At 36.5% G+C, this 15,311-nt stretch overlaps 4 protein-coding genes across 4 annotated transcripts; 1 reads left to right on the forward strand and 3 right to left on the reverse strand.

Moving 5' to 3' along the window:
• Positions 1–121: 121 nt before the first annotated feature.
• Cbr-bec-1 lies at positions 122–2,481 on the reverse strand (the record flags this gene model as incomplete). Its single annotated transcript, XM_002633799.1, has 6 exons — positions 122–307; positions 466–675; positions 805–1,036; positions 1,370–1,671; positions 1,791–1,889; positions 2,383–2,481. The coding sequence occupies 6 exons, from the start codon at positions 2,479–2,481 to the stop codon at positions 122–124; spliced, it is 1,128 nt and encodes a 375-aa protein (XP_002633845.1).
• A 3,765-nt stretch (positions 2,482–6,246) lies between these two features.
• Positions 6,247–7,895, reverse strand: CBG19885 (the record flags this gene model as incomplete). The annotated part of the gene is made up of 3 exons (XM_002633798.1): positions 6,247–6,336; positions 7,465–7,623; positions 7,737–7,895. 3 exons carry the CDS (start codon positions 7,893–7,895, stop codon positions 6,247–6,249), a joined length of 408 nt encoding a protein of 135 aa, XP_002633844.1.
• Positions 7,896–12,076: 4,181 nt separating this feature from the next.
• Positions 12,077–12,908, reverse strand: Cbr-srd-5 (the record flags this gene model as incomplete). The annotated part of the gene is made up of 3 exons (XM_045235331.1): positions 12,077–12,268; positions 12,314–12,671; positions 12,724–12,908. 3 exons carry the CDS (start codon positions 12,906–12,908, stop codon positions 12,077–12,079), a joined length of 735 nt encoding a protein of 244 aa, XP_045096909.1.
• Positions 12,909–13,934: 1,026 nt separating this feature from the next.
• On the forward strand, positions 13,935–14,276 carry CBG19883 (the record flags this gene model as incomplete). The annotated part of the gene is made up of 1 exon (XM_002633796.2): positions 13,935–14,276. The coding sequence occupies one exon, from the start codon at positions 13,935–13,937 to the stop codon at positions 14,274–14,276; it is 342 nt and encodes a 113-aa protein (XP_002633842.2).
• Positions 14,277–15,311: the final 1,035 nt, after the last annotated feature.

Raw genomic sequence — 15,311 nt, forward strand, 5'->3', positions numbered from 1 at the left:
CCTGAGATAAAAGCCCATTTTGTGTGTGGAAAAAGCGATTTTGTGTGTGGAAAAAAGCGAAAATGTTGTCTAGCGAATATTGAAGGTTCTAAATTCCAGAAGATCCAATTAGATCGGGACCTCAGATCGGAGCTCTGAGAGCATCACATTGAGCACACGCGGCTTTCATATCTGTGAGCATCAGAGCCATCGACCGACTCCATCGTACGTCAGTGTTGAGTGTCATGACGGCGTTGTACTTGACGCCGTTGTCGACGAGAGAGTCCGCGTGGATCTGGTATGGCGGTTTGAAGTTCTTGTTGCGGTCCTGGAAAAAAATTGTTTATCATAATATCACCAAGAGTTTATCTGTTGACAAAATTTTGATATCTTTCACAGGAATGCATCTAATTGAGGTTAAAATTTACAGTTTGGGTGGGCTTCTATTAGAGGAAATACTGTAGTCTGCAAATCCAAAATACTCACTTTGAGCTCCTTGAGCAAAAACTCTAACAACTGCAAGAATCTCCGAATTCCAGCGTCGATTCCAGACGATCCGGAGAGTGGCGTTCCTTGACCGTACAACGGGTAATTTTCAATGTCATTGCCGTTGCGTCGTAGCTTGATGTAAGAGTGACTGCCCATTGCGACGGGCACCAGTTCGTGATGTTGTACGCCGATACGCTCCAACAGGATCTGAAGATGGAAATAGCGTGGAAATTAGTGGCGAATTAGACAAGAACGGAAAAGTCGACATGATGATGGGCAAAAGTGGAAATTGCATAAATCGGACTTTTTAGTCTAAATTTTAGATGACGTATTTACCTCCAAAAGCAAAACAATTTGCCCGAGAGCTGCGTTAATTTCAGTGAACTCCACTGGAGCATCTTTCAGGTAGCCCAAACGAAATCCGTTTATTTCTCCAACGATTCCGTCGACCCAAATGTGGAAGCACAAGTCGAGAACATTCGTGTCGATGAGCTTCCGATGCTGAACTTCTGCATATTGGCGTTCGGCATCCAACGAAAACAGCTCATCCTGATCCTCGAATACTTGTCTGGAATATATTTTTAATTTTTCGGATAATGTTCTGAATCGGTGAGGTTTGGGAACTGGAATTTGTCCAATGTGGCGTCCAGATCCCCAATATTTCCAATTCGCACAGTTGAAACCAGTGCAACCGTACCCCTTTCAGCGCTTCGAGACCCGCAAAAATCAGTAACATTTTACGATAATTTTGTTGAAAAATTGGTATTTCAGAAAGCCGGTCGCGCTGGTTTAAACTATGCGAATTGGAAATCTTGGGGATCTGGACGTCCCTTTGAACAGTTTTTTGGACCCGAAAATCACAGCTTTGAGGCACTTGGACGCAATATCATGAAAGACTCACCTCAAATTGTCCCTATACTTATTCCACAACTCTCCCGACTTCTCCGAAGACGATTCCGCGAGCCGTCTCTTTTTCTGAAGTTCCGTATCGATCAACTCCTCCTCAGCCAACAATTTCTTCAATTGCTGCTCCAAATCTCTCTCCTCTTCTGTCACATTCTGCAGCTTCGCTTTTAACTCCGGAATCGCTGTCGTTGGATGGTTTTCTCGCAGGAAGTTGATATAGGTCGAATAGGTTTTCGTTTCGTCTTCCAGCGTTGCCACTTGAGCATCCATTTCTTTTACTAGAGCGTCTGAGCAGTCCTGGAAAGGGTTTTATTGAGAGAATCGTGACAAATGGAGGGGAACTTCATATATAAGCGATTTTTGGGAAATTTGAGGTCATAAACATGGATTTTTTGTAAAAACTCTGGGGAACTTACACAGCAAACTGGCGCGTCGGATGGAAATTGAGCATCGGAGATGAGCTTCATCAGATTCCGAGAGTGTCCTGTCAACGCTTCGGTGATCACCGTTTCGCTCTGAAAAAAATTTTAGGTAAGAAATTGAAAAATTGAGATAATTCTCTATGGTAACAAACGTTCCGAACTTTAAGATATCTGTCAAATTTTCGAACTTTTTCAAAAAATTCGAAAATCAGTCAAAGTGAAAAAATGGAATTTCGTAAATATTCAAAAATCGGTGGTCTCGACAAGAAAATGAAAAAAACAAAGAGTTTTCTAAGCACCTCATCAGAAGGATACGAAATTATCAAATTTTCCAAAATTTTCCAAAACCGTAAGCTAGCAGAACTTTAAGAAATTGATTTTTTGAAGCCATTCCATAGAAAAATACGAACTTCAATGTAAAAAATATTCAGAATTATTAAAAGAAGTTCTGAATTCTAATCATTTTGGATTGGGTCTCGAAACGAAAATTACGGTTTTTCGAGAAAATACGAAATCGATTTTCCTTTCAAATAACGGAATTTATATTCTTTTTTTGTAAATTTCTCAAAAACATTTTAAAACCCACTTTTTTCTCCGAATCCGCTGAATCGGGTCGTCGTTGTGCGAATTCTATTCGCAATGGATTCTGACAATTCAGGCAAATGTAGCTCCGTTGTGGTTCCATTTTGAAGCTGAAACAAAAAAAAGTTTTGACCGAATAAAATGACCGACACGGCCAAATCGGAGAACAGGTGATAAGAAAAAAGGAGCGATGGCTAGATGATAACAAATTTGGCATCCGATTCGATTCAAGAGGAACAATTTTGACCACAAAAAAACATTACGAAAGACACAAAAAATTGGGTTTCGTCCTCTCTATTCTCTTGCCACAAACTGCGACGATGAAGTCAATAACTCCGAGAAACAACCTTGAAAAAGGAAGAGAGGAGAGCAGATGGTGGCTCTTATCCTAAATAGTAAGAAAGAGACAAAAATATTGAAACCGCCAGAAAATCAATGGACAAGGCCGAAAACGTCGTGAGGAATAAACGAAGGGACAAACTGACTTTCGGACGGAGGGGGCACTGAATACGACCACCCGCCGATTACGCAGCAGCAGCAGGACGGGCGCCGCGTCCACTACCGCGCGGATAGCCTGGGAGAATGCTATTTTTAAAATGTATGAAAGGGAGAGACGGAGACAGAATAAGCAGATGTCTGGGAGAGCGGTGTAGACAGATTGATTTGCACTTTTAGACTGTTCTTTGTGCGGATTTTTTGAATAGGATTTAAAAGAAACCGAAAGAATCAGAGACAAAAAAATCTAAAACTAATAAGGATCTTAATTTTGAACTGATTCCAAATGACATAAAAATTCAAAAAGTCTGGTTCAATTTCATAGAAATTTAGTTTGCGATTTCAAAAAATACACTCTAATGGGGTTATTCAGGTGAGGCAAAAAACCCGTCAAAAACCTGAAAGATAGCGAAAAACTGCGAAAACTCGGAGAATGGACTAACCTGGCTGAACCTTCGGGGAAGACTGGAGAAAACTATAGGGAACATATTGCCAAAATTCGGGGTCAATATCCACTGAAAATTTGGAATTCTAGCCAAATTTTGGCAATATGTTCCCTATAGTTTTTTTCAGTTTCCCTAAAGTTTCAGCAAATTTGGTCCATTCGCCGAGTTTTCGCAGAGTTTTTTGCAATTTTTCAGGTTCTTTTCCGTGTTTTTTTTTGCCTCACCTGAATAACCCCATTAATTGACTAAATAGATATTGTGACCTATTTTTTCATAGCTCAATTTTTAAAGTTAAAATTGAACTTGAGGATATGAGCAATTATGTTCAAATACACAATCATTATAATAGAAACTCTATAACAGTTCTTAAATGAGAAATTTAGAATCAACGACTCACTGAGCTAATTTTTGAACAAAGCCAGCTTCACCTGATTCAAGTAAAATAACAAGAGTCAAAAGTCACAAGATTCCAGACAAAAGGTCCTCAATGGATTTCGTCACACATCAAATGAAAAAAAAATCAAAAAAAGGTCGTCTTTTCTTGAACAGTTGTTGTTATTCCACATCTTCTTCAGTTCTTTCTTCTGCCAAGATGATGATATTATGAAATCGCGCTCTGCCGCACGCTCGAATGTTCTATACGGGGGTACACTAGGCATACACACACTTCGCGTCTATTTCTCTAACTCTCATTTCTCTACCCTAATTCGACCGAAAATACAGGTGGATATGCAGTAGGAGTGTGAGTAATTAGGATGAGGATTTTTAGAGAGTAAAAATCGATGTTTTTCAATTAAATGAAATTTCAAAGGACAAGAATTTTCAAGAAGTGGAGAAAAACATGTTTTATGGAACTTTGTTTCGAAAGCAATGCGAAAATACACACACAAAGAACTCAGTTTCGCAACAATTTTGTTTTAAAAAAAGGGACAAAACAGGGGATAAAATGGACCTAAAACGAGCCCTGGCGGACCCAGACATAAATTCTTTTGGGTTCAATATTTTTTCGATCAACTGTATTGGATATGATAGAACTCGACGAGTACTTCAAAATGATACTACTTGGAAAACTGTATCCCGGCTATGAACAAAGTTACAAAACCAGAAAGCTGTGATCGCAGAACAGTTTTTGACTTGTATCTTTGCTCATATACGATTTTCCGAATAGTATCATTTTGTAGTACTTGTTGAGTTCTATCATATCTGATTTAGTTGGTAAAAAACTATAATCTCAAAAGAAACTATGACAGTGCCCGTTTTCAAGTATAAAATGAAGCTTGTGAACAAGTGTCAATAACACTTCCTAGTTTCTACTATAGGTGTTAGTGATCAAAAAGAGAAAAAACAATTCTCGCTCCTCACCTTTTCCTGATAACTCTCTTCTTCCTCTCGAAAAGTTCCAGAACGCGCTGACGTATCACTAGAAGTAGTGTCACAAGCCATTTTTAAACTGATAGCGGCTGCCTGGGTGACCAGCACCCAAACAGTTTTATAGCTTATTCCAAGTGGTACCAGTCACCTGTTTCCCGGTAACTATACGTACTTGAGAATAAGACGAACACTTTCGTCACAAAAAATGGGTGGGAGGTAGAAAAAAGAGGAGAAAAACCGTTCAATTTGTTTTTTCTCTCTCCCCTGCGGGTGGTAACTGAACAGATGTGAGATAGGGATAAGACCGACAAAAAATCGAGAGAAAAAACCGAACGTGTCGATGAGAGAGAAGCTAAACACAAAAATAATCATGTGGCCATCGTGCGGATTGCGCCTGGTGTGTTATCTATTATTTACTGAGCATTACATTGATGATCTAATCAAGATCTTCGGAATAATATGTGACAATCATTAATCAAATGTAGTCTAGTAGAAAAAGTTAGGTGAGAATGATGATTTTTAGAACGGAAAAGTGGAGAAATATGAGAAAAAACAATGTTTTTTGCAAACAGTAACCCGCAAAACTTTTGTTTCGTTTCGAGACCCAAATGGTGTTTGTTTTTCATATTTTTTTTCGAGTTTTCTAACATTAAACAGTGCTCACAAAGTCTTTTCCAAAAAAATTGGCTGAAAACATCCACGCAAATCGAAAAATTGATTACAGTACCCTTCAGGATTCGCCACGAAAAAAACATTCCTATCACTTGCGCCTTTAAGTTTTCCTACTGTAATATTTCATTCTAACAAACCGGGCTTGTTGCTGACTTCTAAGATTTTTACAAGTTTTCTAACATTTCAACAGTTTTTAAAAAGTTTCTCTCGAAAATTAATCAAAAAATAAGCTGAAAAACTAGAAAAATCGACACAACTCGCAAATTAATTACAGTGCCGTTCAGGTTTCGCCGCGAAACAAAATCTATGACACTGCACCTATAAGTTTTTTCTTACTGTAACAAACATTTTATTCTGAAAAAAATAATAATTTTGGCTCGTTCATTGTATTAATAATTGGCTGAAGAATGAATTTTATACTCAACCTGTTTTTAGAGCTTTTTCTGATAGACTTCCCATGAAAGGGTCCATGAAAAACAACATTCTAACTCGAGGTGCAGACACTATTCTCTCTGCGTCTCTCTCATGCTTCTTCATCTCCGGACGGGGTCGGTGCCTGTCGGTACTGGCGTTCAGTTTGGTTTGGGAAGAGGAGTGAGGTCTCTAGACCTCTGGGCATCTTCCACAATTGTATCTCAACTTGTGTTTTTAGAGAAAAAAATGGATGGCTGTGCCAAAAAGCAACGCACCCGAGATAAATAAATAAACAAGCTAAAGACCAACTTCTTTTTTTATTGAAGACATCAGTGATTAGGGTTCAAGGACACAATTATATCAGGAGGGATTCAGGGGGGACTAGGAAGATATTGACAAGATATGTGCATTAATAATTCATCAGGAAAGTGAAGAGAGAAGGAAGAATATAGAGAAAACACAAGAAGTTATTATTCAAATCGGTATCCTCTTTTGTGCAGAATGTTCTTCAGGTATTCCACACTTCCATGACTCTGATTATCGAGTTTCTCACCGCCGAGCTGAAAAATTATTTTGAATTTGAATATGATATGAGGAAGACTAATAGCAACTTGCTACTAGCAAGCATTAAAATTTTCGAGAAAACATTCTTACAGTAGTTGCAGTCTTTGTAGAAAACCCATAACTTTTATATATGCAAATCTATTCATTTTTATTCATTCTAAATGAATCATTTCAAAAAAGAGGTCAATAATATAAAAATTGGAGCTTTGGCCCAAGGTCCCACAGCGACAACAACCGTAACCTATGACTGAAAACAAACGTACATCGAAAAAATAAACTCAAAAAAAAGTCTTACAATTAGTTACTGTATTTGTAGGACCACGGCCACAGGCGTTTCTCACAGCTACGATGTTTTTTAATACAATTATAATAGTTACAGCCTTTTGTATTCTAAAATCACAGCTAACAAGGCTATTTGAAACAGTCATTTTAACAACGAAAGTAAAAACACAAAAGTGAATGTTTGAGATTTTTTTAGAAAAGAGCGATGATTTGAGTTTATGGGAAAACTACCATTATCAAATTGTTTCTAAAACGACTAGAACTAACAAGACTATCTAAAACAGTGATTCGAACCACTTATCACACAAATTTTCCGGTGTTTTGTCTCGATTTTCGTCCGTTTTGTGGGCTTTCAAATATGCTTTTTCTGACCGACACACATTCTGAAATCCAAAAAATCCAAAACTTAATTTTTCCAAAAAAAAAAACCGATTTTCAGAATGTGTTCTACCAGAAAAAGCATATTTGAAAACTTTTTAATTGTTTTCGTAGTCTGGAATTTATCCATTAGCGTCTATTACCAGGATTTCAAGATGACTGGTTTCGAAGTGTCGCAGTTTCGAAATGACGCGGAGCCGATTTTTTTGGGCAAAAATAGAAAAATCATAGAAAATCCGAAAAATATAAAAATCCAGGCTACAGTAGTTTTGGTTTATGATTTTTCCTGCTGTTCCAACAAGTTGAATGTTATCAACTTGTAACTAAATAAACTAAAAACTATCTGAAACAGTAATTCTCACAAAAAATTATGTGTTTCAAAAGAACATTAACCTCAAACAAGAGTTAGTTAGTACAAAATTAATAAGCTAAAATATTCCAAAAATTCACTATCCAACACTCACCAAATGAATTCTATTCTCCTGCTCCTCAAGCTCATCTCTCGGCTCCTCCTTCACAATTCGACATCTCAAACTTGGTTTCTGTAGAATCAACGCAGCAAAATATTTGTAGTGAGATTCAACATCAGTCAACATGTATTGAGCGATTCCTTCGTCGAAGATCTGAAACTTCCGGAAGTCATTTTTCAATTGTCCAAGCTGTGAACTAGAGTTTAAAGGATGATCATAGTCTTTTGAAGTTTTTGAAACACGAAAAACAATTTTTTAAATCCTACCTGAATGCTTGCATCAATCTCCCAATCATGATTCCATCTCTCCACAAAAAGAGCCAACTTGTCGACGTGGATTTCTGTGATCGTTGGTCGGATGAGTCGAGTCGAAACGTCCTTCTCGCGGAACATCTTTTCGTTTTTTGACGATGTCGCTGAATCCATTAGAGAAAATGAGTATAGGATGAAGACTAATGGAACGAGAAGAAGAAGAGGGATTTCAATTGGAGAGGAAGATTCTAAGCAGATGATGTGGGGAGATGAAGAGAAAACGAGATTGATTTAAATTTGATAAAGATGTGGTGATAACCGTGATGACATGTCTCGTCCTAAATTTCAATTTCTATACTGACAACAAGTCATGGGAGAGAGATGGAAAACTAATAGCATTGTAGAAAGGTAAACATGGACAAAAAGTCATATATCTGAAGAGGAAGGGAGGAACGCTAGAATGAGTCAGTTGGGGCAAAAAAAAGAAAGACAATTGTTAGAAACAAAAAAAAAAGATGGAATATTTCGAAACAAAATGGGGTGAATGGAGTGGGAGGGGGAGGGTGAAAAATGAGAAGTCTGTGAGTGACCGCACATTAAATTGAAAAGAAGAGAAAAGGCACTACATACTGGCAGGAAGGAAGATTTGTCACACAAAATCACACTCACAAAACAAAAGGAGATGCGATTCGAGATATCTGTTACATTTTGGAAGTTTTTTTTCGGTATTTTGTAACTGCAGGAGACAGATTAATATCCTGATTTTTTAAATTATACTATCAGAAAGTTAGAACAGTAAATTTTTTTCAAATTACATAGAAATCAATGAAGTGGTTATGTTGGGCAGTAGATGTGTAAGATCTCTGAAACGCTAGTCAGTGACCGAAGGTCTCACAATGACAACTACCGTAACCTAAAAAAATCTTATTTTTCTGGGTTCATTATCTCGAGTTTCGTGCGTATTCAATCAATTTTCCACTATCAAATTTTTTTTATTTTATGATTTTTTGAGGAAAAATAACAGGAAAATCAACAGAAAGCTATGAAAGTCAGGAGCCTAGATTCAAAAATACTCGGGTTCTGAAATGTAGTTGAAACGGAAATTGTTCTCAAATCTAACTAACATACATTGGTTTTTGAAAAATGTGTAATCGAAATCCCTGAAATCGAAATTATCGAGTAATAGAAGCTGAATACAAAAATTAGTACTACAGTAACCTTTTTAGTGGTCCGGTTCGAAACTGCAAATGTCAGATTAAGCGTTTTGCAGGAAAGCTGACTCATACCATTTTCTGAACTACTCTAATTTTTTTCAGTTTTGATATCTTTATGAAACTTAGCATGCAAAATTTTAATTGTTTGATCTTCTTTGAGAGCAGAATTCATTGTTCATAGCAGAGTAATATATTGTAAAACCTGTATTAGAAGAGATAGTGAACGAGCCCCTTTAATAGAATAGGCAAGGGAAGTGTTTTTAGACGGGCTTTGAGAATTTGCTGAAAATTTGTACAAATGTACTTTCCAACATGCTGAAAACGAATTCAGCAAAATCTCGGTCCCATTCCCAATAGGAATCAAAATATGGGCTCTCAAAGGGTTTTCAGTACTAAATTTTGGCAAAAAACGCTTATTTTTCGAGCTTTAAACCTCGCTTTTCAGGATGTTTTTGAAATCGAAACTCATTTTCAAACATTTCTCTATCATCTGAAACAGTTTTTGAACATATTCAAAAAAAATTTTTTTGAAAAATTTCGGAAAAAATCACCATGGGGTCCCCCACACTGTGAAAGTGATTTTTTGAAATTTTTTTGAAAAGTTTGAAAAAATATTCCAATTATTCAGAAACAATAAAAATAGCATTCTGACAAAATTAGACAGCCCAATTTCGTCTTTGGGCTCTGAAAACCTCCAAAGTGTGTTTGTCGTTAGAATTTTATCAATCCCAAAGTTCGAACTGGAAATCAAAAATTGGTTTCAAATAACGCAAAAAAGTTTTACCACAGTGGGGGTCGAACTAGCATAGTAACTCCTACTGAGCCACCCTCCTACCACAACACCACACAGCCGACATTTTCCCCTCACGCGGAGGGCGTATAGGAGAGAGGGGAAAGCCACGCCGAAATGGGGCTCAAATTTTCAGACGAAGATTTTCAGCTTTCTAGTGGGAATGTGACCTAGATTTTTTTGTCATCGTGTAGAGAAGGGGTCAAACTATAAGTACTGAAATTTTCAGAAAATTCCCCAAGCCCTTTTTAAAAACGTTCCCTTGTCAGGTTCAACTGAACCCTGACCATCCAATAAAAATCATTTCGCCACGTCAAAACAGATCGGTGCAAATGATCCGAATGCAAACATGATCGATGGTAGTTTCACCGAGGGTGTCTATTTACTTCTCCATTATTTTTTGCTTATTTTTTAATATTTATTATCTATTATCAGGTGTTTCAGGGATGCTCATTCTGTCTATTATAGATAACGAGAAGACTGTTTTTTTTCAGTTTCAAGCAGTTTACAAAAACTGAGCTTTATGCGCAAAAGCGCTCAAAATAAAATTAGGTAGAAACAAGAGAATGATTTCAGCTCATGCCGATTTTCAGATAATGGTAATTCGAAAAATGTGAAAAATTCTCATATTTTTTTTAGGATCATCAGTAACCAAGTTCTATAATTATCTCTGTTTTTGAATTCTCTAAAAAACATATTTTCTAGGTCACAACCGTGTTAGGCCTATTACACAAAAGATTCAAATACTCTGAAATTAAAATTATAAATCACAAAGTTGAAATTTAGATCCTCAATTTTAGGAATCCGTTAAAACTAGATTGTTTTTATAAATTTAGTAGGTCGGGAGGTAATTTTTAGAACTAGAAAATCACTTTCGAATACAAAAAGAACCTTCTCCAATTTAGAAATTGTGAGAAAACCTACAGTTTCAACATTTCCTCAAGTCTTTACGAAAAATTTCGACCCAACGCTCCTCTATTCAACTGCATAAGAAATTGCATCTACAGTCGCATTTCCGCACCTGTGGTGACCAAAAAACGCATGCTTCTTGGATTGTAAAAGGAGCAAAAAATAAACAAAAAATATGAATGCATGAATGGCAAAAATGGAAAAAATGATTGAATTGGTTGTTGACAGTGAATCGGGAAATGTTTGCATAAATTCCGACGGATTAGTAGCCATTCGAGAAGAGAGTATGAGTCACAAAAAGAGTGTTTTAGTGAATTGAACTTGAACAAAAAATGCCTCTTTAGTGGGTGGTTTTGGGAAAAGAGAGAAAAAGTAAAAATATAAATAAAACCCTTTAGAAAAATTAGATACTGTATGCTCCCAGGAGAGTACCTAGACAAATAGAAAAAAAATGAAAGAACACGGAGCACATTTAGAAAAAATTGCTGTGTGTGTGCAGGTTGAAGAACAATAGTACATGCGCAAACATACAGAAAAAGACAGAATTTCGAAATTGGGACAAAATTCTCCTTGAAAAAAGTTTTGTCCTGGAAGGAGATGGATTCGCAAGAATTATGAGAAGAAGTGTTTCAACGGATCGGAGAGGTTGGAGAGACGCAGAGAATCGTATAGTTTTAAAAAGTTCCGTTTTGCTAGCAATTATTGATTCCAGTTTGTGACAGCAGCTGGAGATAAACAACGGGGACATTCAGAAGATTTGTGGAATTGTTGTACCGTAAATGGTCCCAACAAATTATTCTTATTATATGTTTTTCTTGGGCTAGAATCATTCAGTTTTTAGACATGATCATAAGTACAAAGAAGAAAAAAAGAAAAGAAGTGGACAGACATCACTCCTTTTATTTATTATAAGAATGTATATACGATTTTTTGAATAAAAATATTCCCAAGTTGCCGAAATCTTGCTGAGAATTTGAATTCTTGCTGTATCAGAATAATTGTTCGTACATATGATAAAAGTAAACTGTTTTTATTCGTAGGATGTTTCAATTTGTCCAGTTTCTTAGGTTCAAAAACTCTGAAAATAGTTTTTTTTGAGAAAAAGAGAGAAAAAAATATTTTTCAATTTAACTGTTTCAACATCTTTAGAACTGCTATGTTTTTTTTTTAACTTTTCAATAATTTAGTAGATGGTTCACTTCACTTCTAAAAAAAGTCTTTATGGATTATGACTAAAACTAAAAGTTACACAGTAAAAGTATCAAAATTTCTAAAAACAGTGGAGGATTACCCAAAAAATATCTGAAAGAAGAAAGAATCATAAATATTTTATTTCTGGACACCAATCGAGGCAGATGGTCTTCTTGCATCCCTCGTCTCCTCTCTCGTCGTTGTCTCTAACTTTTCAGATTCCACTCTATAACTCCTCAAATTACAAATTCTCAAAATCCATTTCCGGTACTGTGTTGTAACAAATATGAATGCAGATATTGGAGAAAGTACTGGAACAAAAAGGAATGCGGAGAAAATGAGATACTCGAAAAATGGATCCTGATAAATTCCAAACGGCAGACGAAGTAGCTGATTACTCCAATTAGATAGAAGCAAGGGATGATCGCTTGGAATGTTAGCACCTGAATAAACCAGTTATTAGTTTCAGAAAAATTCCTGTAACTTACACGAAGTAGTTGTAACTGTAAATTTCTAGTATTCGATTTCAAGTCAACTCCTTTGAACTCCATCTTTTTTAGAATATATTGAGGGACTAGGGATTGTTGGATTTTCAGAAGAGTGGATGGGTCAGTGAAGTCAAAGAATAGAAGAATCATTTGAAGAAATGATGGGAGATAAATTACGAAAAGAATCAATGCCTTCACCATGACGTAGTATCGATAGCAGAATGATAAGAGGAGTAGCCAGATGGTATGAGTGTATCCATGGACCAGAATACTGTATAGATCAAAACAAATCTTGTTGTTCAACCATTGGCAAGGACCATAAGATACGAAAATCATTGTTTTCTGCATTGGAATCATTCTATAATAGAAATTTTAAAGTCATTTCTCAGTTTGATTTTCAAACTACTTACCTCATCTGCAACACAAAGTTAACCACACAAATCGCCAATTTTGTTATTGCAACGTTAACAGTAATTATAGAATAGGTTTTGATTACTGTAGGACTTTTCCAAGCTGCCACATGACAGATCATAGCGTTTAGTACACATCCAACTACTGACAGAATTCTATGAAAAGTGACGAATATCCAGGACATTTGAAGAAGGTACATATAAACTCTAGTCATTAGGGTCTTTTATAGGGGTTTGGGGGTACCTAGGCATAAATAAGAAAAATCACGAGTTGTGGATTTTAGCAGCTTTTCTTGAGGGAAATAGGGTTAAACGATTAGGTAAGGGTATATTAACGGAAGTCAATAAAACGGATAATTGATCGTGTATGAGGAGATTTATCTCGATTAATCGCTCGAAGATTTCTCCCCTCCGAAGGGGCCTTATGACTAGCTTCTGAAGATTTCCACATTCTAAAACACAGAATCCATTTTCTTGAAAAACTTGATTTGGATGGTCGTGAGCATGAAAACAATCACCGTCATTAAGACTAAAAGAAAGCGCCCAAAAGATTATAGCCAGTACCCAAATACCCAAATGACTACAATTTTTTAGAAAATATCTAAAAAATTGACTAAATGTTTGGGGCGGTGTCATTATCATAAGTTCTGTTTGGTTTCCTTTTCGGATCACACATTTGAATGAAATTTCGAAAACTATTGCTGACTATTTCTTACTACGGGAACTCTAATAGAGTTGCACCGTGTTACTCGGTTACTGTAAGCATACTTGTAATCCGGGCCTTCGCGGACCCTGCCATATCTTTTTTCAGAATTAATAATTTTAACCAACTGAATCAGGTATGATAGAACTTGACGAGTACTACAAAATACATTTATTTGAAGTATTGTATCTTGTCCATGAACAAAGTTACAGACGAAAAGAACGAGAAGAGCAGGCCCGGCCCGGACTGGGTCGGCACGTCCGGGCAAAGCCACTTTGTGAGCTGTAACTTTGTTCATAGACAAGATACAATTGTTTAAATAAAATCATTTTGTAGTACTCGTCGAGTTCTATCATATCTGATTTAGTTGGTTAGAAAATATTGATTCTGAAAAAAGATATGGCAGGGCCCGCGAAGGCCCAGAAAACCCTGTCCGGCAGCAGCCGGGTTAGCAGATAGTGATTGCGAAGGTACAAGTCTTCCTGGAAACAAGGGTTATGTTCAGACAATGGCTATCGATAATGAAGCGTGCACTGCAACTGTGATGTTTTATGCTGCAAATCAAGCCACTCAAACCCCTCCCTTTTATTTTTGTAAACCAATGGCAAGCGGTTATCAAGGTGCTATGAATTTTCAAGGGGCGTATATTACCGTGAAGGAGTCAGTTTCTAAGAAATGTGTTGCTCACACTGCATTCGATTGCGAAGGCGGCAAGAACACAGATAAATACCCGTCTGCTCCTCGGCAAGATGTTACATTCACTTGTAATTTGCAAACAAAGAAATGGATTCTGGATTTCACCGGAAACGACATCGACTCCTATTACCAAGGAAACTGGACTCTCAACTAAATTTTACTGAATGAATTTTTTTGCATACTGAAATTTGGTTCGTTTTGAGTTCCATTCATTAGGCACTGAAGAGGGATGTGTGGAGTTGAGCATTTCCCAGTCATGCAGTCAGAATTGCCCAAATAAAAACTGGGCGCTTCAGAATCTAGCGCCTTAAGTATAAAAGCTGGATTCTTGTCTAGATAGACTAAACCTTTTACAAAAGAGCTCAATTTAACTTACTGTGATTGACCTAATAGAACACCACGCTATACTTGCACGTTGAGCTCATTTATCTCGATTCCTCCAAAAGACATCAAAAATGGTTCAACTGATAAAACGTTTTTCACAATATCAACAACACTTTCATAATTTGCAGATTTTGTATATCTCTTACAGAAGTTGAGATAATTTAGCTAAAATTCCGAGAATCGAGTGGCGTTCTATTAGAGATTTTACAGTAACATGAGTGTCTGAAATAGCACATAGAATGTGTCCGTTTAGTTTAAAAATCAGATAATCCAATCAATTCAATTTTGAAGATACCCCATGTGACAGTACACGAACACCTCACAATTTTCAACTTTTCCACTAGATCAATAAACAAGGGACATCGAACTTACCGTATTTTCTCTAATAGGAGGTCACTCTATACGTTTAATTTGAGCTCAATTATTTCGGTTTCTTTAAAAGATATCGAAAACTTGTCAATTGATGAATTGTTCATCATAATATCGTTAATATTTTATCCGTTGATTGATTTTTGGGGTATATTCCAGTATAGCCCCCCGAAACATTCCAATATAACACCCCTGGCATAAATGTTGGAATACATCCCCACCCACCATCTTTCATAAGGTGGGTGGGGGTTCAAAAAATGTTTTTCCTGATTTTTTGCCTGAAGATCAAACGTACGCAGCAAAATTACGCATAGAAAAATATTTGTTATTTATCGATTTTGCACCGGTTTTTTGTTAGTTTTCTTTAGATTTCCGCGTTTTTCCTACTTTTTTCTCAATTTTTCCTGATTTCTGGTTTACATTACCGTACATTTTT

This window comes from Caenorhabditis briggsae, assembly GCF_000004555.2.
Source record: "Caenorhabditis briggsae complete genome, chrIV, whole genome shotgun sequence".
NCBI lineage: Eukaryota > Metazoa > Nematoda > Chromadorea > Rhabditida > Rhabditidae > Caenorhabditis > Caenorhabditis briggsae.